This window comes from Pipistrellus hanaki, assembly GCF_964339955.1.
Source record: "Pipistrellus hanaki genome assembly, chromosome: 1".
Lineage (NCBI taxonomy): Eukaryota > Metazoa > Chordata > Mammalia > Chiroptera > Vespertilionidae > Pipistrellus > Pipistrellus hanaki.
In genome coordinates, this window is record NC_140503.1 from 118,962,942 (window position 1) to 118,985,216 (window position 22,275).

Sequence of the window (22,275 nt, forward strand, 5' to 3'; positions counted from 1 at the left end):
CCCTTGACCGGAATCGAACCCGGGATCTTTAGGTCTGAAGGCCGACACTTTATCCACTGAGCCAAACCGGTTTCGGCTATTTTTTGTAATCTTTATCATTGTTTGTAAAATTTATAATTTTTTAATTCGACGTGTCCATTTTTTTTGTCGGTATTCTTTTCTAATTTTTTTTGTAATTTTGTATTTTCCTTTGTGGTTTATATATATAAATAAATGAAAATATATATATTTCATTTACTTTCATTAAGTATAAATTTAAAAAAATAATATGAAATTACGTCCTCCGGGCGTGACGTACTGACACCTCCTAGTGAAAGAGTACGCGCTTGTTACAGGTTGCGTAATTAAAAGGGGAACTCCCCGGTTAACAGGTTAATTTAGAAAAACTAAAATTTAGAACTTATCAAGAACAATAAGGCAATTTAAAAAAGAAAATCCAATGCAATGAAAATTTTTGAGTAGTCAACATCAACAACAATAAAACTAAAGACAAGATAAAATATTGATTAAGCACACAGGTTTTGGGCATTCAACCTGAATTTGAAACTTGGCTCTGGCACTTATATACTATGTAATCTTGGACAAGTTTTCTAGCCTCTTTTAGTCTGTTTTCTTTTATATAAAATGGTGACAATAAAAACTACCTCTTATACTTAGGTTTAAAATGATAAGATAATATAAGCCAAGTTCTTATATGGGTACCAAGCATATAATAAGTACCCAATAGAAGATTTTTATTATATTCTTATAATAATATCTATCATAGAACACTGGGTTTTAAAAAATGAGCACATGATTCAGATAGATAAGGGGAAATCCTGGAAGATATTTTTAGTAACCCCAACAAAAAGAGTTATGGCAAACACTATGAAAATAAAATTATATGGGAATTTCTCCTTCTGGATAAAGGTAACAGGATTGGATTTAACCTCCTGTTTGAAGCAACATTTAGGTAAAATATATGCAACAATAGTTTTCAGACAGTGGACATTGGACAACTCAGGACAGTGATACCTGACAAAAAGGAAATAAATGAGGTGAGCCCAACAATTGACCAAACTGACTGCCTGGATGATCTCCAGACCTTAGCACAGAAAGGGAAATTGAGGGAGTTCAGTGGTCTCTGTGAGTGTAGATTTATAGGTCTAGAGTCTGTGTAGACCAAGGTAGACCCACAGTGGAGAGAATTTCACAGGGGAAAATCTCCACAGAGAATTATTCTAGTCTTTAGCAAATAGTGATGAGCATATGTGAGTGAGGAAGCTACTGGAGTCTGGGGAAACAATAACCCAAAGGAGCAGAGGGAACAACAACTGATACTTTAAAAAAAGAAAAAAACAAGGAATAAGTCAACTTTCCACCAGACAAAAGGGACAACTTAGCAACATGGGCTATTGAGTAGGATACTATAAATATACCAGAGGCCCAGTGCATGAAATTCATATTCAGAGGGGGTTTCCTCAGCCCAGCCTGTACCCTCTCCAATCCAGAACCTCTTGGGGGATATCCGACCACTGGATTAGGACCAATCCTAGGGATTGGACCTGAATTGGCAGTCGGACATCTATCTCACAATCCAGGACCACTGGTTCCTAACTGCTCACCTGCCTGCATGCCTGATTGCCCCTAACTACCCCCCTGCCAGCCTGATCACCCTTAATAGCCTCTGCCTGCCAGCCTGATCACCCCTAATTACCTCCCTGCTGGCCTAATCACCCCTAACTACCCCCCCTGCTGGCCTGAGAGCCCCAACTGCCAGCCTGGTTGCCCCTCACTGCCCCCCTGCCAGCCTTGTTGCCCCACACAACCTGCTTGTTCAATTGTTTGGTTGTCTCTTACTAACCCCTCTGCTGGCCTTGTCGTTCTGTGTAATCTGCTGTTTGGTGGTTACTGTGAGGGCATCCTGACAAATTTGCATATTATCCTTTTCTTAGTATAGATTCCCTCTGTGTGGGAAAACAAATTACCTTAAAATAAATGCTGCTGTGGTTCCAACTGAGAGATTAAAAGTAAACCTCTGAAAGGAACAAACTGTTTACAAGTAATTTAATTTCTTCTCAGAACAAATATTAACACATGTATTGAAACACTGAAATATTCAATACCCACTAAAGTAAAATTCACAATATCTGGGATTCAATTAAAAAAAAAAAGTGTTATCAGACATTCAAAGGAGCAGGGAAAGACAATTCATGCCATAACCAGTTTGGCTCAGTGGATAGAGCATTGGCCTGTGGACTGAAAGGTCCCAGGTTCGATTCCAGTCAAGGGCATATACCTTGGTTGTAGGCACATCCCCAGTAGAAGGTGTGCAGGAGGCAGCTGATCAATGTTTCTCTCTCATCGATGTTTCTAACTCTCTCTCTCTCTCTCCCCTCCTCTCTGTAAAAAAAAATCTATAAAATATATATTTTTTTAAAAAGAGACAATTCATATTGGAGAGAAAAATCTATCAGTAGAAATAGATTCTGGAATTATACCAATGAAAGAAATAAAAGAAAATGACATTAAAAGGATTATAAATATATTCCATATGTTCCAAAAGGCAGAGCATGATCACACATGTTAAATATAAACATGTAAGATATAAAAAGACCCAAATCAAACTTCTACAATGTTTGAAATGAAAAACATACTGGATAGGATTAACAGCACATTAGATACTACAAAAAAATATTAGCAAGCTTAAATATATAGGAATAGGAACTATCCAAAATGAAGGACAGACTAGGAAAATAAAAAGAAAGAATATAATGAACAGAGAATCAGTGAGATGCAGAACAAATTTAAGTGGCTTAATATATGTATAACCAGAGTCCCTAAAAAGGGGGGTTGACGGAAGAGTAGAGACAGAAAAAGAAAAAAAACATTTGAAAATAATGGTCAAAATGTTTCCAAATCTGATGAAAGCTACCGAGAACCAATTCCAACATGTAATAATTGCAAGAGTTACATCAAAAGGTTGATGGGACTTGGTGGGCTCAACAAGGGTGAACCACATATATAGTTTACCTGTTGGAAACAGCTAAATGGCACTTCCCTCAAACCTGAATAGGATTATTGTTTGGTGCCAGACAGCTCAGGGCATTTTATTGCCTCCTGTTGGCCAAACACCTGAACAGCTGTAGGCTATTCCCCAAACTGATGTTTCTGTGTATCCTTTGATACTGTACCCTTTCAACTGTATCCTTCCACCTTGCCTTGGGAAAAATTGTGTTTAATAAAAGCACGGGATCCTGAAACAAGGAGAGTCTTCAGTTCCTTTTAGCCTTTCAAAAATATATTTTGTCCTCGGAATCTTTAATCATCTACATGCAGCCCCTTTCTCCAGAATGCTGAACCCTTTGTGAGGCTGGGAAAAGAATCCCGGCATTATGGTGCCCTAACGAGGGTCACCAACAGAAAGCTATAAGTCCACAGGTGCAAGAAGCTAAAGAACCTCAAGTACAAAAAACAAACAAACAAACAAGCAAGCAAAAAAACAAACAAACATTTAAACAAGTACATCAATATACATAATAATAATAATAATAATAATAATAATAGTAATAATAATAATAATAAAAGTGCTCATTAGTGATAGAAGAAAAATTGAAAAGGAACCAAAGAGGGGGAAAAAATACAGTTCTTGGAAACAAAGCTAAGAACAAACTTCTGGGGAGAAAGAGGACATATGTAATACTTTCAACAGTAAAGATTTTAAAAAAATAAAGAACAACATACTTCTTTTTTAAAACAAGGCCACTCAGAAGAGAGTCCCAATGAGAATGGAAATCTACACAAAATATGAAGAGCACTGAAAATGGTAAATAGATGGGTAAATATAATTTCTTTTTAATTTTTAAAAAGATAACTGATGCCCTGGCTGGTTTTTCTCAGTGGTTAGAACACCAGCCCATGTATGCAAAGGTTTATTTTTGGTCAAGAGAACATACCTGGGTTGCAGGTTTGACCCCTGGCTGGTCAGGGTACATGCGGGAGGCAACCAGACACACAGATGTTTCTCTCTCTCCCTCCTTTCCTCCCTCCCTCCTTCTCTCCTTCCCTCCCACCCTCCCTTTCTCCTTCCCTCCCTCATCCCTCCTGCCCTTCTCTCTCTAAAAATCAATGGGGGGAAAAAAATATCCTCAGGTGAGGATTAACAACAACAACAAAGGATAACTGACACTTTAAAGTAAAAAATATAATAAAGTATTGTGGGGTTTATAATATGTGTAGAAGCAAAATGTCTGAAATTAAATCAAAATGGTATAAACACACCAAGTAAAAGGTAGATATTCAGATTGGATTAAAAAAAATAAGATCTAACTATATGATTTCTATAAGAACTCCACTTTCAATATAAAGAAACACATTTGTCCAAAGTAAAATGATAAAAAAAGAGCTATCATGCTAATTCTATATAAAATATTTGGAGTGGCTATATCAATGTCAGACAAAGTAGATTTCATAGAAAAGAATATTACTAGAATTTCAGAATGATATGGGTCATTTATCAAGAGAACATAACAATCTTAAACATTCATACATCCACTAATAGAGCTTCAAAATACATGAAGCAAAAATTGATAGAGCCCTGACCATCAAGTGGCTCAGTTGGTTAGAGCATCATCCAAATAAACCAAGGTTTTGTGTTTGGTCCCTGGTCAGGGCACATACTAGTACAAAAATCAACCAATGATTACATAAATAAGTGGAACAACAAATTGATATTTCTCTCTGTCTCCCCCTTTCCTCTCTCTCTAAAATTAATCAATAAATTAAAAATGGATAGAACTGCATGAAGAAATATATACATTTACAATTACAGTCAAGAACTTAACATTCTTCTCTCAATAACTGACAGAACAAGTACACAAATATCAGGACAGACATAGAAGACTAGCACAACAATATCAACCAATCTGATCCAATTGACATTTTCAGAATGCTCTCCCAACATCAGAGTACACATTCTTTTAAAGAGCACACAGAATATTTACCAAAAAAGGCTATATTCTGGTCCATACAAATACAGTTTCAATTAATTTAAATGGATTCAATCATATAAAGCATTTTAACAGACAACACTGAAATTATTTTAAAATAGTCTATGGTAATCTAAAATAATCTATACCTAAAATGATCCAGAAATATTTGGAATCTAAATAACACACTTTCTAAAAGAGAAGATATCAAAAGTCAGAAAGTAATTTGAACTGAATTAAAATGAACACATGACATATCAAAATTTGTGAGAAGCAGCTAAATTTTTAGAGGAAAATCTATAGCACCAAAACCTATGTTAAAAGCAAAAAGAGGTCACATCAATTATCTTAAACAACTATAAAAAGAAAAGTAAATGAAACCCCAACTAAGGAGAAGTAAGGAAATAATAAAAATCAGAGCAGAAATTAAAGAAACCCAAGAGCTGTTTTTTTTAGATGATCAATAAAATTGATAAATCTCTAACCATAAATATAAGGGATAAAAGAGAGAAAGCAGACACAAATAACTAATATGAGAAATGAGATAGGAGGCATCACTGTAGATGCTACTATATTAAAAAGATAAGAGAATATTATGAACAACTTTATGACAAAAAAAAGCCACAGCTTCGACGAAGGGTATAAATTCTCTAAAAGACGTAGACTACCAAACATAAAAAAATAAATAGATAACCTGAATGGCCCAATATCTATTAAAAATTGTTCATAATTAAAAATTTTCCCTCAAAGGAAATTGTAGAGCCAGGTAGCTTCACTGCTGAATTTTATCAAACATGTAAGAAATAAGTAATAATTTTTACACAAACTCTTCCAGAATTGGTCCTTCCCTCCTGCCCCCCCACATCCCCTCCAAAAAAAAACAAAAACCACACATTGTAAAAGAATAAAATCAGAGGAGTCATACTATCTTATTTCAAGTCTTATAAAATTATATTAACCAAGATAGTATAGTATTGGCATAAAGACAAATAAATCAATGAAACAGAATAGAGAGCACACAAATAAGTAAACCCAAATGTAAATCAGTTGATTTTCAACATAAGTGCCAAAGCAATACAATGAGGGAAGTCTCTTCAACAAATTCTATTTGAACAATTGAATTCAAAATCTGAATTTTGACCTTTACCACACACCATAACAAACAAAAAATATAAGAATGGCTCTAAATGTTAAGAGCCAAACTCTAAACCTTCTAGAAAAAAACATAAAGAAAATCTCAGTGATCATGTGTTTGGCAAACATATATCTTTTAATTTTTTAATTGACTTTAGAAAGAGGAAGGAAGGGAGAGAGAAACATCAACCAGTTGCTTCCTGCACGCAACCTAACCATGGGTTGAACCTGGTCATGTGCCCTGATATGGGATCGAACCTGCCACACTTTGCAGTATGGCACGATAGTCCAACTCACTGAGCCACATCGGCCAGGGCAAAGGTTTCCTAACGTTAACACAAAAAAAACTTAAAAACCAATAAACTAGACTATACTAACATTTAAAATTTTTGCTATTCCAAAACCACTATTAAGAAAATAAAAAGGCAAACCACAGACTAAGAGAACATAGTTGTAAAACATACAGTGAGTGGCCATATTGTTATGACCTCTGAATGCATAATAATCTGGCCACTCATATACTAGAGGCCTGATGCACGAAATTCATGCATGGGGGTCCCTCAACCAAACCTGCACCCTCTACAATCCAGGAGCTCTCAGGAGATGTCCTACTGATGGCTGAGGCCCACTCCCCGTGGTTCTCTGCTCTCTGCAGGCCTGGAGGTTTCGCTGCAGCTATGGAGATGAAGCCCCCATGCCCTTCTCTCTGCTCTCTGCCTGCCTCTGCCATGTGCCATGTGAAGGAAGCCCCAATGCCCTGCAGTGTGCTCTGTCTGCCAGGCCTGGGGGCTTCGCCAACACCAACACACTAAGGAAGTTCCCATGCCCTATAGTCCTGGCTCTGTCTGCTGGGCCTGGGGTGTTCCTGCTGCCTCTGCTCTAAGGAAGCCCCCAAACCCTGCTGCCTGGGCTCTGTCTGCTGGGCCTGGGGTGTTCCCACCACCTCTGCTCTAAGGAAGCCCCCATGCCCTTCAGTCCAGGCTCTGTCTGCCATGTCTGAGGACAGATCAAGCCTCACTGCTTGGTCCCTCCCCCCACAAACCCTGGTTAGGCTGACAGGCCCAGACACTGCAGCAGTGTTAGAACTGGGAGTCTAGATCTTCCCCTCTGGATGCAGATCCAGCCTCGCTGCTCCTGTGGACAGGCCGGACACTCCAGTAGCAGGGCTGCGGGGACTGGGTGCCACCATCTTGTGGCTATGGGGGCTGCCATTTTTGTAGCGGATTGATGGTTAATTTGCATATTACTCTATTTTTATATAGGATATATATATTAGAGGCCCAGTGCATGAATTCGTGCATGGGGGAGGGGGCTGCCAGCATGGCCAGGGGGAGGGGACATGGGCAGTTGGCCGGTCTACCTGCTGGTCTAACTCCTGGTCAAGGGGACAATTTGTATATTAGCCTTTTATTATATAGGATATACACTGAGTGGCCAGATTATTACACGTACAGAAATCATAATAATCTGGCCACTCAGTGTATACCTGACAAAAGGCTTGTATCTACAATATATAAAGATCTCTGATAATTCAATCCAATTAAAAGTGATCAAAATATTTGAACAGATACTTCAACAAAATACAAAAAGCAAATAACATATGGGAAATTCAAATTTAAATCATGAGACACAGTATTATACATACCCAAAAGAATGTCTAACATTTAAAAGATTGACCATATGATTGGTGGTTGCAAAATGGCCACTAAATATAAAGCATAGCATAGGGATTACAGTCGATAATATTGTAATAACTATGTATGGTGTCAGGTGGACACTAGACTTATCCTGGGGTGTAGAGGGCCCCTTGGGAATGCACATGGATGACCTTTAAATTAATGTCAGCTGAATCTGAGGTGACTGGAAACAGTCTCCCAAATGTCGGAGACTATTATCAGTACTGATTTCTTATCTTTATCCATGTGCTTGGAATGAAAAATGAATAGGACCTTGACTTACCCAGGTCTTGATATGCTAAATCCCAGGAATGAGGGAATGAATAGGACCTGGGCACACCCAAAACTTCTTTGACCTTAAACCCCCCTCTGGAAATCAATAAATGCGCTGTGATATCTGTGGTGGGTGTTGACTGTCCCTCCATCAGAGTTAAAGCCTCCTCTTTCCCCCCTCCCCCCCGACACCCAGATTTTGGATCTATTTCTGCCTCTTGTCTCTTTCTTTCTTTTATTTCTTAATCCCCAGCTCCTCCACTCAGGAACCTGGCCTTCTCCCTTTCTGTGCCTGACGCGGAAAAAGGAGAAGCACCCACCGCAATGGGGATCATCACTTCATAAGTTATATAAATGTCTCACCACTATACTCTACACCTGAAAATAATATCCTGCATTACTGAATGTTAACCAAAGCAAATTACACATGATCTCACTTATATGTGGAATCTAATGAACAAAATAAACCAATGAATAAAATAGAACCAGAGGCACGGAGACAGACTGACAAATCCCAGAGGGAAGGGGAGTCGGGGGTGGGGGGCAGGAACAGATTAACCAAATTACTTATATACATACTAGAGGCCTGATGCATGAAAATCATGCAAGAGAAGACCTTCTCTACCCTGGCTGCTGGCACCAGCTTCCCTCTGGCACCTGGGGCCTGGGCTTCCCTCACAGCCCCGGCTTCGTGGGGAAGGTCCTCTGGACTAATTAGCATATTACACTTTTATTATTACAGATACGTAGAGCCCATGGACACAGACTATAGAGTGGTGGAGGCCTGAGGTGAGGTTGGGGGGGGGGCAATGGGGGATAAAAAGGAAGGAACTTCTGTAATACTTTCAACAATAAAGATTTTCTAAAAAGAAAATTAAAAAAAAGTTTTAATAAAAAAAATAAAAGACTGACCATACCAAATTTTATAAAAGATGTGAGGCAGCTGCAACAGGTATACGCTATGCATAGAAACATAAAATGTTACAACCATTATGGAAAACAGTTGGTAGTTTCACAGAAACGTTATACACGCATTGATCCTGTTCCCCAGCTATTCCAATCCTAGATATTTGCAACAAAGAAATGAAAATATATATCCACACAAACATGTGTACATTAAAGCTCATGATAGCAATATTTGTAACAACCCAAACCTGGAGACAACTAAAAAATACATCAACAGGTGAATGGATAAACCAATTGTGTTGCATCCATATGACAGAATTCTATTCAGCAAGTGAATAAACTATTGATTATACAAACAACATGAATGAATCTTATGTTGAGGGAAAAGGCACTAGAAAACCTTTTGGGATAATGGACATGTACATTGTTTATTGTGCAGATGGTTTCATGAGTGTGCACATGGCTTTTGAGTCAGACAGATGTGAGTGTGAATGTCAGCTCTGCTCTTATATAATGTAAGCTTACAGAAGTTACCCACTTGAGTCTCAGCTTCTATAGTTATGTAGTAGTAAGACTGCTTTTTGTTTGGATAAGAATAAATGTGTCCAAGGTTTGTTCTATTAAATATGCTGATAGATAGAAAGTAACCCACATAGTTCTGTCATAACATAACTGTTCATTTCCATGTAGCATATATTTTCTCTTGCTCATTTGTACTGTATCTCCCCCTTCCATAACAATATCTCATTAACACTACTATTTTTCTTCCAAAGGATGTCTATCCTCTCCTCTTGGAAGACAGAAAATTTATTTTGATGTTGTTTTTATAATTTGGACTCTTTTCAAACTAACATAATGAGTTCTTCCTTTTGACCTTATTTTCTTTTTGCCTCAAATTGAGAGGTGAGTTAATCATTAGGTTCTTTGTTCATGGCATAATCTGCAAGGTCCTCTCTTTGTGTTATTCATTCCCCCCTCCCCTTTATCCCTAAAAAACCCCTTACTGCTCCCTCCTAAATGGGCACTCTTCTAGTGTTTAATATATGCCCTTGAATGTGTTTGTGTATTATGTATGTAGAGGCTTTAATGTATCTAAGTGGCATTGTGCTATAGCTCTTATTTTCCTCTTTACACTGTATTTTAAGGATCTCTCTTAGCTGCTCTCTATATATGTAGAAGTTGCTTCTAATTGCTTCCCTGTATTCCGTGCTATGCATTTGTCAAAGTTAACTCATTAATTTCCTTAGACATAGTCAGCTGTACATCAAATTCCTGATACCACAAACAATAAATAAATATCCTACTATTATTCTTCTTGTGGACATTTACAAGTTCTCTGGGGCATGTACCCAACAAGTGGGATTGCTGGACCATTGGACAAATAATTAATTTGACGAACTCAGTACTTCCAAACTACTTTCTAAGATGACTGAATCAGTTTAAACTTCCACTAGCATTTGGAATTAATGACCTTACTAATTCTTGCCAATATAATATAATATAATATAATATAATATAATATCTCCTTTTAATTTTTATTTCTCAGATACTAGTAAACTTGAACATCACTCTGTTATTAGCTACTTAACATTTTCCTTTGTAGGCCACATTATTACCCTTTGCTCATTTTTATATAGTGATTCCTGTTTTTTATTTCTTGATTTGAAACAAGTCCTAGGGATGTTTCTATAATTAATGGCATTAATTTAACACATTGATAAAAGCTATTCCAGTTTGTCACCAGCCTCGTTCACTTCTTTAAGGTACTGCTATTGACTAGAAATCAGCCATTTTAATATAGCCATTTCATTGCTTCTCAACTAAATTTTTAAAAAATTATTTTGAGTTATATTTATGAAGAACAGTTCTGTTAGCTTCACAGTTTACCTTTGAATCCATCTTTAATCTATCTGGAGTCCAACTTTTTCTAACATGCAATGTAGGAATTCTTCTCTATATCATGAGCTAATGTTCCAAGACCATCTGCTAAAGAGTTTATCTTTACTCCATTATGTGAACAATGCCTCTTTAACATAGGCCACTCACATTTTTTGAATAAAAGCAGAATAGTTTTGGAAGAAATGACTCAGATAAGATACAACGGACAAGAGGAAATTTCCTGCCCAAACATCTTCAAAAGGGGAGTGGCGACTTCGCCACAGGAGTCAGCCTTTAGAAGCCACATGCAAACAGGAAACCAGCAGCTCAAAACGACTCTATTACCATCAAGAATAAAGAAATAAATCATCTTAGTAGGTCAAAGGTTTCAGATAATTTATGTGAATTTTTGTAATTCCTTTAGTGTTTAGTAGCATAACAATGTGTTTCATGTCACCTTACATAAATAAATGTTTTGTTGTAACTATCCTTCTGCAGTAGCTATTCAGGATACGACCGGGGCTGTTATCCACAAAATTTTCCAATTTCCCAAAGGTTCCTGAGATTCATGGAATGATTTAAGGTACCTGACATGATAATGTATTTGACTGGTAAATTTTTTGTCGGCGAAGGAAAAAAAAAATCTAGCCCCAAATGGGTCTGATTTATGGCTTAATTTAGTATGCTATAGATAGAAAGTCCTCCAAAAAATGTCCTTGGCTGATTACCTGGCTGAGAGCCCACACATTTACTGGGTTGGAATTTACATGCAGAAAGAAATCTTCTTTCATGACAATCACAATCTATGTGCCTTTCCCTTTTGTTAGGAGGGAAAAACACCAGAGAAAAACTTCAAGGACTGGTCTATTAGGTGAAACTTAAATCTCGAGTCCTTTCCAAAGACTAGACAGCACTATGGACTACATGCTTCAATGGCTATCTCTGCCTTACTTTTGGATTTGGATGGAAATCCTTTTTGACTCATTATTCAGTTACATCGCCCAGTGATGCTGCACGACAAGCAGGAAATAGAATGAAGCAAGCCAGTATTTCCCTTAGGAACTGGTGGCTTCGAGTGTTAGGAGCCTGGGTCTGAACTAAAGGTTCAGTAGTCTCTACCAGCAGTGCTCAGGCTTTCTCCCTTCAATGTCCATGGATGCACTTGACATTTAAGAGCAAAAGATCAAATCCAACCATGCTAACAACATTTAAGCAATACTCATTACCCTAGGAGATTTCTTGAGAGTGTTACTGTCTGACGTGGTAAATCTACAAGATGGAGAGCTTATAGATTTACAGATGTAGCTTTTCTTTCTGTTTTGATCTTGGTGGAAAACAAACAAACTTGTAATAATTCACCATTCCAGAACAAAAAGAACTGTGACTTATGATTTACCATTCTCATAAGTTGATATGTTACATTATAAAAATTCATGTTCTATTTTATTTTAGGGAAAAAATTCAGTTTAGGAAAAGGACATTATTGGCACATCACAGTGAACACGTGGAAGGCCATCCTCTGCTGGGGAGGAAATGCTACCACGTGAAGAAGGCCACCCACTCTGTTTATTTCCCCGCAACCCACTAACTACAAGGTGAAGGAGAATTTCCACTCATGGCGGATAACTACAAGGTGTTGAGATTTCACAACTGCTACAGACCCACTTGGGAAACAGAGACAAAAGATACACTTTTCTTTTTTTCTTTTTTTAACCAAAGACTTTTGGCTAATGTGAATCTAACTGGGACTGTTGTATAATTTCAACATGCAGTTGGGACAATAATACAAATGTTAAGATCAGTGTTAAACAAGAAATCAACTTTAGCTGTGCCATGTGGGTGGGTCTACAATTTTCCCCACAGGTTAAACATTTTCTTCTGAACTTTTACTCAGACATATGTTTCATTCGGATATTGCACTTTAGTCTCATACCATTTTGAATATTTATAAAATCCTGATCAGTGTCATTAAATATATTGTCTTGATATTCCAGGAGAAACTTACAAAATTAAAATAGGAAGTTATCTGGGAAAAATTTAAGCAAGCTCTAAATGTCCTAATCATATGTAACTTATCATATGATTATCCTAATCATATGTATTAAAATAACTAATAAAGTCTCCATGTTATATATTTAATTATTTATTTCAGTATATTCTATTACTTTTACTCATCAATTATCTATTTCCAATACCATCAAAGAGAAAAATTTAAGTCCTTACTCATCAGAAAACATTTCACTAACTTTAAAGTATCAGAATGCTCTGATCTATTTTTAACAATCCATTGCTAGTAACATGATACAGACATTACCAATGTTGCTAGCATATTTTTAAAAGCTAATTAAATGCATTAGAAGCAGTAAAAAATCAGCCACTTATTCATCACCATGAGAAGGAAGATAAATGAATTAGTCTTTAAATAAAAAAGAAAAGAAAAGTTTTTTTTAAATACTTACATATGAACTTTTAATTAATTTATGGCCATAATGGATATCATTTGCTAGGAAGAACAAATGGAAATGTGACCTGAGACGAGCATCATAATAAAATTAAAGATGTACTTTATCAAAATAAGCAATTTACAGCAAAGTGTTCTTATAAGCCAACATTTAGTAAATCCACAATCTGGCTAAGGTAAGAATTTAGTGTTAGAATTGTAATGAATTCAACATGCTGCCCAGTCTACTCCACTCCTACTTCCGCTCACCTGGAGGTGGTAGGAAGCCGAGCAGGAAAACATGCCTGTAACTGTCACAGGCGCCAGCAAAGGGGTTGGAGGCCGCACGAGTTGAAGGGAGAGGCCGTCTCCTCCGCTTTTGCCAGTCTTGGAGGAAGGGATTCAAATGAGTGACCTGGGACGACGATTTCATTGTAGTAAAACCAATTATTAAAGAAGTAAAGCAAGTAAATTTATTAAAGAAGCAAGGCAAGCAAATCTATATGTTTGGCTTATGAAACACAGAAGGGCTTCCCAGCTAGTCTGAGAAATGAGCCTGGCGGAGGTTTGGCTTTTTATATTTTTCTGTCTACAGGTTTTTAAATTCCTCTGCTGGATTTCTAGTTCAGATGAACTCTTAACATCTCCCTTTTACTTTGCTATGGCTTTCTCAGAATTTATGAGAAGCATCTGGTAATTTTGTCTTTAACAAGCCCCAAGACTGTTGGCTTCTCTGTTTAAACAGGGAGATGAAAACTCCCTCCTCTTTTCTCCTTTCCAAACAGCTGACTTCTTTGTTTAGTGGGCGAGATAAATTTCTCCCTTCTTCCTCCCCCTTCCCTCCTCCTGCCTTAGCAGTTCCAGGGTGATTTACACCAAGTATCCTCTGGTTAAGGAAAGGGGGCATTAATACTCTCCCTTCTTTACTGAATTCTTTGGTTAGCGAGAAGAGGTATTAGCCATTTGTTCTCAAGATAAGGTTTTGCTACAACTTGGCTGAAAGCTTTCTAAATTGTTTGGTCTTGTTTAATTTTCTTATCTGAGTTTCCCTAACCCTTCTGCCCTAGAATTTTCTTAGATTCTCACTATCCTGTGACACAATTATTTAAGTTAAATAACTTGTTCAGTAGATACAGGGATTGATATATATGTTTTTTTTTTTTTTTTCTTTTTCTTCTTAATCCTTTCACCTTTTTCACCCAGCCCTGCAACCTCCAGGTATCATCATAATGGGAGGAAATGGTGTGAAAATGCTAATATTCCATATCTACGCAAGCTTCATTTTAGACTGATGTTTAAGTGATTAGTCTTATTTCTCATGTGAGCACACCCCTTTCCTTATGAGAATTAAGTTTTCATGTTTTAATCATGACAGCTTTCCTGTAAAATCTGTCAGGCTGGCCTCATTCCCATGTCACAGGTGTGGGCCCAAGGGAGTTCACCACAGTTTGTATCCTACCCTCATGGAGCAAAGAACACAACCTACCTTCAAATGTGCTAGTTTTGATGAATCAGAATCAAGGGGACAGTTTTTTCCTCTATCCTATTCCCTCTACCCAGAATTATCTTCATTTTCTAAAACCTTACTCTTCTAGGTTTGATTCAAAAATCACTTCTTCTCTGAAATAGATTCTACAAAGTAGATTTCATTATTCCTGCCTCTGTTCCTCACAATTCTTTATTCAGGGCTATTATAGTGACATTTGTCACACCCGATCATAGCGATGCCATGCATGTCCGCTTCCTCCGGCAGGACCTCCGTTTCCCTCTCACAGTGCTTGTTACAGGTTGGCATGAAGTAGCTATTCAATGATTTTTTAAAAATAGATTTTATTGATTTTTTTTTTTTTTTTACAGAGAGGGAGAAGGATATAGAGTTAGAAACATTGATGAGAGAGAAAAATTAATCAGCTGCCTCCTGCACACTCCCTACTGGGGATGTGCCCGCAACCAAGGAACATGCCCGTGACAGTAATTGAACCTGGGACCCTTGAGTCCACAGGCCAACGCTCTATCCACTGGGCCAAGCCGGTTAGGGCTCAATGGTTTTTTTTTTTTAATTAATTAAATAAGTGAGGACACAGATAAGTAAGAAAAACTGGACATTGTAACCATTCCTATCCTTGAAGTAGATCCTGTGAGTGAGAAAGGAAAAGACTTAAGAGTGAAGAAGTCAAACTGAAAAATGATTTTAAAATGTAGAAAAAGAATTGGCCCCAAATTTCCAACCAATACCAGTCATCACAGCGAGTGGCACAGTGAATGTAATCAGAAACAGGCACATTAGCATACAAAGAGAAGGATTTCATTCCTGAATAGTCAAGGGTTTCTTGTTTTAGTACATAATGTTCTTAAATGCACTCTTTAAGACACGAGGAAAGAAGAGAAGGATAGTTTTGGTAAGAGAGAGGCCAGCAGAGAAACAACCTCAGTGAGTACTGAGTGTTCTCTCCAGAAAGGGTTTCTCCAAACAGCACACCTTTCATTATCAGTCTGGTGAGGGCAGAAATGTTGTAACTATCAAAAGGAAACAGACTTTGAGTACCTAACTCAGGCAAATAGCTTGCCAAGAGTTTTCATAGATTTTCTCATTTTCCTAATATGAGTTAGATAGCCTGGTCCCCACTGTCCAGTCAGGGAAACGGAAGATCAGAAGAGCTGAATGAGTGGCTGAAGTTGCACAATTTGTGGGGAGCTTTGATCAAACTAAGCATTGCGGCTCCTCCTATTACACAATCACCCGTTTTTGTGTTCTCGAATATTGTGACCCACCTATAGCATTACATGAAAACTCCCATTTTAAGTCGCTTTGGTTAGGCTATTTCACACTTGCTAAATTGTAATTTGAGGATTCCTTTCATGTGAAGTTGGAGAATTTGGCTGTATTCCTTGGGCATCTCGTGGAAACCACGTTTAGGTAAACGGTTGTCATAGTAGTGGTGGCTGACGGGTGTGTCCTGCACAGTTTTGGAGAAGGGCCAAAATCCATACAGTTTCACGTTCTCACACAGCTCAATGGCCACACTTGTGATCATCAAGCCAGAGGACAGGCGGTACTCTACCACGCCTTTAGTTCTCCAGAAGAGGGCGAGGTTCCTCAGGTACTTGGGATGGAAAAACATAACCTTCTGTCTTGCCTTAGATTCTTCCAGGGCTTTGTACACTTTAAAAGAGGGAAGGATGTTGGCCCTGAAGGAAAACGCTGGCAGTAGAAGAAACGCATCTCCATAGGCTTCAAGGTCCGCTAAAAATACTGCCTTCTTCTCTAAGTTCTCATATCTGCCAGATTTAATAATGACAGTAACAATAATAATATTAATCATCATCATCAAAGTAGTGGTTTTGGTAACACAGGCTAAATTTACCTCTAGCCAAAAAAAAAAGGAACCATGCATATCACTGTATATAAAAAGACAAGCCATAGACTTGGAAAAAACTCACAGTAAGTCTTTTGTAAATATAAAGAGCTAGGCCTTCATTTCTTTTCTTGGTATTTCTAGGATTTAATTCCTACTTTCTTACTGGGCCATACCCTTAACTGGACACACATTTCTTATATTCTCTAATCTTCTATCTCAGTAATCTAAGGTTGCTTTTTGATGCTGAAACACTTTCCATGTCTATAATGATGAAATGTTTTCTCAAAAGTAGGACTTTCTTAAAATATCTACACATTTTAAAAAATTCATCAAGCTGTAATCTTGTGATTTGTGTATTTTTTGAACATGTGATTAAAAGAAAAGTTTCCTTTAGAAAACCTAAAAACAATATAAATACACACATTTTTAAAATTCCCTCCACTCTAACTGTGATAGCTTTACATGTTCAATTTACATAATTACACAATGTTGTGTATTTTGAAAGTAAGCCTTTGGGAGAAAGATACTGAAAGGTTTGGAGTGGCCTGGATCATGCACCGGTGACCTGAGGCCATAATGTATCCAAAGAACTTTTATTTCAGGAACCTGGGTGCAGGTGGGCTGAGTCAGAATCAGCAGAGACTGAAGGGAGAGGCAAGTTTTTATTAACTTCTGCTGGCTGCAAACAGTTCTGCTGACGTAAGGGTCCATCCAGTCCTTTGTTCCTCCCATTGCCAGATGTTTAGTGGTTATCTGGGCTGTGCAGTGTTCAGGCTGCAAGCTTTCTGCAAGATATCTGCTGAGCACAATACGTTTCCTCTGCTCCATCTCATTCTCTTTAACCCTTTCAGATACAGTCTATATAATAAAAGCCTAAGCGACAGTTATGGCAGAACAACTGGAACGACCAGCCGCTATAATGCAAATTGACCACCAGGGGGCAGCTGCTCAACGTAGAAGTTGCCCCCCTTGTGGTCAGTGAGCTCCCACAGGGGAGCACTGCTCAGCCAGAAGCCAGGCTCATGGCTAGCGAATGCAGCAGCGATAGTGGTTGCCCCTTCTGCCTCTGTGCAGCACTAAGGATCAGTAATTAAGGAGCAGCGAGCAGGCAGGCAGTAAGGAGCAAGGAATTCCAGAATGGGAGAGGGTGCAGGTCCCCCTCCTCCAGTGCATGAGTTTCGTGCACTGGGCCTATAATATCTTATATTCTCTTAACAGATACCAGAACTATTTAAGGGGTGTATTCTAGTATGGTAATAATTATTATTAGTCCCTTTGGGTTTAAATAATACAGCAAAATTACTACATGGAATTTTTATTAACCAACCATTTTATGGTAATTACATGTGGAAAATGAATCATGGGGATAATTCTTTAGTATTATACTAACCAAAGTGAAAATCAAATTGAGCCAGGTCCTCTTAAGGCTTGCTATCTCAAGTTTCCAGATAGATTATTTTTATCAATGAAGTACTATCAAGATAAAAGAGTAACACTAAAATTCTGAAAGAAAACTAAAAAAACATCGCTTCTATAAAAAATGATGAAGAAACAAGGTTTTCATTTGATGAGCAACATTCAGCTTATCACATTAGAAGTACAACTGATGATGACTTCTTATGAGCCACAACCTTGATAGAAATCCAAAAATTACAAATGTATATATTTCCCCCAAAAGTCATGCCAGCTGTATTGCAAGTCAGTCTCAGCAATAAGATTGGTGCTCAGCCCTAACCGGTTTGGCCCAGTGGATAGAGCATCGGCCTGCGGACTAAAAAGTCCCAGGTTCGATTCCAGTCAGGGGCATGTACCTTGGTTGCCGGCACATTCCCAGTAGGAGGTGTGCAGGAGGCATCTGATTGATGTTTCTCTCTCATCAATGTTTCTAACTCTCTATCCCTCTCCCTTCCTCTCTGTAAAAAATCAATAAAATATATTTTAACAACAAAAAAAAAAGATTGGTGCTCAAATTAAGAAACATGCTAAACAATGAACAAATGTTCTTGAACTGTTGTATAAGTTGGAGATACTTACCTCAGTCTTATGATACTGGGATTTATGGTCACAAGGTTGGTTTTACTGCCAACATCTTTACTAACATTTCCTGTTGTTGGGGGAAGGTTACACCTGAAATTTTGAAGAAATTATTTTCAAAATACAACTTGAAAAAATAAAATACATTCATACATATGTGATGTCATTTTTTTGAATTTATGAATTTATTGGGGTAACTGATTCATAAAATTACACAGGTTTCAGGTGCACAATTCCACAACATATAATCTGTACATTTTTTGTGTATGTTCACCACCCCAAGTCAAGTCTCCGTCTATCACCATTTATCCATCCTACACATTCTCCACCTCCCTGCCCATTACCACTTTTTTTTTTTAGAAAAACACTGATGTTAAGAGTTCCTCAGAATTCACCCAATTTGCATTTAAAACTAATTAATAAGTATTGAACTCTTTGTTGATTCAGCATTGCATATAATATACAAATTTGATAAATGACTTCAACATTGATTAAGACCGTTATAAGTAACAATGCTAGAACTGACAATTAAACCTTGCCTAGCTTTTGAAGAGTTCACACTCTTCTGACTAAAATTATTATTTATGTTGATTATATTCTCACAGTGGTATAATCACCAATTTACAGATTTTAAAATATTGAGGCATTGTGATAAAGGTGATAGAATCTGCCACAACAAAGATTACATTGAAAAAAAATTAAAATTTCCTGATTTCCATATGGATAGTTTTCCCACCAAATTATACTGTTAATAAATAAAACCCTAATATTATTATAATGATGTTTAATACTATCCTGAGTACTAATTTTTCAAATTGAAAAACAAATTACAAATTGTAATTTTGAGTAATTCTATTCCTGTCACACACAAAAAAGGGGAAATTAGTTATGACTCCCTAAGTATCATTTACAGAATTTCAAGTAGACCAATTCTTTAAAACTATACAAAGGGAGCATCTCTGGGTATTTCCTTAAGGAAGGCTACTGAAAGTTTATGTGTTCTGAGGAATGAATGAAGTTGAAAATTCTATTACATGCTCTATTAAGCATACAAACAAATGAAACAAGCACTTCCCACCTTGATAAAAAGATTTATCTGAAAACAATCAAATATAGCACTTTGGAATAATACTAATCATAGATAATAGATCAGAAATGACCCCATTAGTGGGGCTTCCTGTAACAAATCTACTTTCTAGGGCAGTCTCATATTCTGTTGAAGAATAAAAGGTAATTTTCACATACAATAGTATCAAAGGAGATTTCTAGAGGAAATACTGGGTTTGGATATATATATATATATATAAGTATGGGAAATCCACTCATCCCCTATCTTTGTTCCTTATATTCTTAACTTGTAGCTCCCAATCTTTTAAAATGAAAATAAAGTAATAGTAAGCACTTTCCATATTGTTTTATAAAATGTATATCCAAAATAAGTGCAAACTTTAAAATTAAGTAAATTTTAATGACACCAATCAAGTCTAGCTCTTATTTTGCCTTTTGCCTTTGAACTTCAAAGGGAACTCTATATGCAGAAAAATGCCTGGCATCAGCAAATATAGACTCTAGAAATACAAGCATTTATTTTAAAGTTATAAATTAGTAACTGTTGAGATTTTAGAAACTTAAAACTAGACTAGTATTTTCTATATTTGCATAAAGTCAAATGGATGTTTAGGAATGATACCACAGATGTTTTGGGAATTTTAAGTTTTTAAAAAGTCTTTTATAAGAATTATTTATCTTCATGATGGCTTTTTTTAGTACTGAGTACTTCAACCAAATGGCTAATCATTCAGATACTGGCTATTTGAACATTCTTTATGAGGAACACACCCTTTAACTGTTGAACTGCTGGGTCTGTTTTTCTGTCATGAACTTCAGCATAAAAATTTTAAATGAGATTAAAATGAGGGAGAAACTATGGATCACTTTTTTTTTATTTGCTAAAATAAGGCAACATTGAATTGATAAGGATCAAAGTGTCTCCTCTGATGTTTAAATTAGTTTTCCTGAAAGAGGAAACCAGATTCCAATTTACTGTTTTTTAAGTGTACAATGCAATGATTTTATTTCTATTTATTTAATTAAAAATTTAATGTGTCCATAATTGTAGGTGTCACCCTTTTCCCCACCCTTTGCCCACCTCTGCCCACCCCCACCTCTCCCTCCCTTGGCCTTCACCAAACTGTTATCCATGGACAGAGCATCTTCCCATGCACCAAAACATTGCTGGTTCGATTCCTGGTGCAGGAGGCAACCAATCGATGTTTTGCTCTCACATCGGTGTTTCTCTTTCTCTCTCCCTTCCTTTATTTCTAAAGATCAATAAAGGTATGTGAATATTTTTAAAAGATGCATTTCAACAGAAAAAAAAAGTGCATTTCAACAGAAAGGAATAAATCACCTTTCCTTCATATTCTGAAACAGAGATATCCTGTAACATGGTTTATGAATACAGGCACTCATGGAAACCACTTTTGTTTCTACTTTTGCAAGCTAGCTGGTACTAAGATATAAAGATTTTAAAGAGCATAATAAAAAAGCTGCACAAATTTTTTAAATTTCAAGTCAGAAAACTAAATAAACAAGAATGTGTCTTGGTCGTATGAACATTGCCCATTTCAGCATTTTCTCAAGTATTATCTGGGAACAAAACTTCCTTGAAATGCTCTTTAAAAAACAAAAACAAAAACAAAAACACACAAAAAGGGTTTCAAGGTCAGGTGAAGCTGGGAAATGCTGTTCCATGGCGGCCTGGCCTCTCACGGAGCCATGAAGCCCTTAAGGCACAGAAGGCTCTGACAAGTCCTGCCGTGCAGACCCCCTTTCACCGGGATTTCGCCCAGAGCTTCTGAAAAGTAAAGGATCACAGAGCATTTGTATCCTTCTGGTATCCATGTTCAGAAGAACTAATGATCCATTTAGCACTGCGGGAAAGCCTATCAAAACAATTTGTAGTCTAGGCCCTGAGTGGTTATTCTCAGGGGTTGGTGTCCACCCCCAGACCAAAGGGTCACAGATTTGCTTCCTGGTCAAGGGCATGTACCTGGATTGTAGGTTTGATCCCTGGCCCAGGTCTGGGTGTGTGTGGGAGGCAACCAATTGATGTGTGTTTTTCACATCAATCTTTCTCTCTCTCTCTCACTCCCTCCCTCCCCACTTCCCCTCTATCCTTCCTAAAAACCAATGGGGGAAAAATATCCCAGGGGAGGGTTAACAAACAAACATTTTTAAAGAAAAAACTTCTTAAAAGAAATAATAATTAATAATAAGAATAATTTGTAGACAACACAGCTCAAAATTTACAGATTATCTTTACACAAACCCTGTAAAATTTCCAACTGATCTTTGGTTCAAAAAAACCCAGCTGAAGATGTCTTACCTAAAAACGAAGTCAGATTTATCTATTTCAGCTCCGCAGAGAGAATTATTCAGAATCCCCCCGTTTCCAACCACTGCACACTGATTGTAAGGGCGCTCCACAAAAGGCTGTGACTAGAAGAAAAAAAAAAAAGTGAAAAAAAAAAAAAGTGAAAACTACCATGAAACAGCTTTTCTTTTAGAACCATAGACATTTTCAGCTTAATTCAAGTAGCTTAATT

The 22,275-nt window shown here is 37.2% G+C and overlaps 1 protein-coding gene across 2 annotated transcripts in view; it reads right to left on the minus strand.

The window, feature by feature from the left end:
* Positions 1-15,098: 15,098 nt before the first annotated feature.
* ST8SIA6 (ST8 alpha-N-acetyl-neuraminide alpha-2,8-sialyltransferase 6) overlaps positions 15,099-22,275 on the minus strand; it is a 124,793-nt gene continuing 117,616 nt past the window's right edge. For both annotated transcript variants that reach the window (XM_084871333.1, XM_084871332.1), the window contains 3 exons: positions 22,056-22,168; positions 18,668-18,760; positions 15,099-16,553 (listed from right to left, as the gene is read on the minus strand). In XM_084871333.1, coding sequence (XP_084727459.1) covers positions 16,088-16,553; positions 18,668-18,760; positions 22,056-22,168 — 672 coding nt within the window. In that variant the 3' untranslated portion in view covers positions 15,099-16,087. The remainder of the gene's footprint in view (positions 16,554-18,667; positions 18,761-22,055; positions 22,169-22,275) is intronic.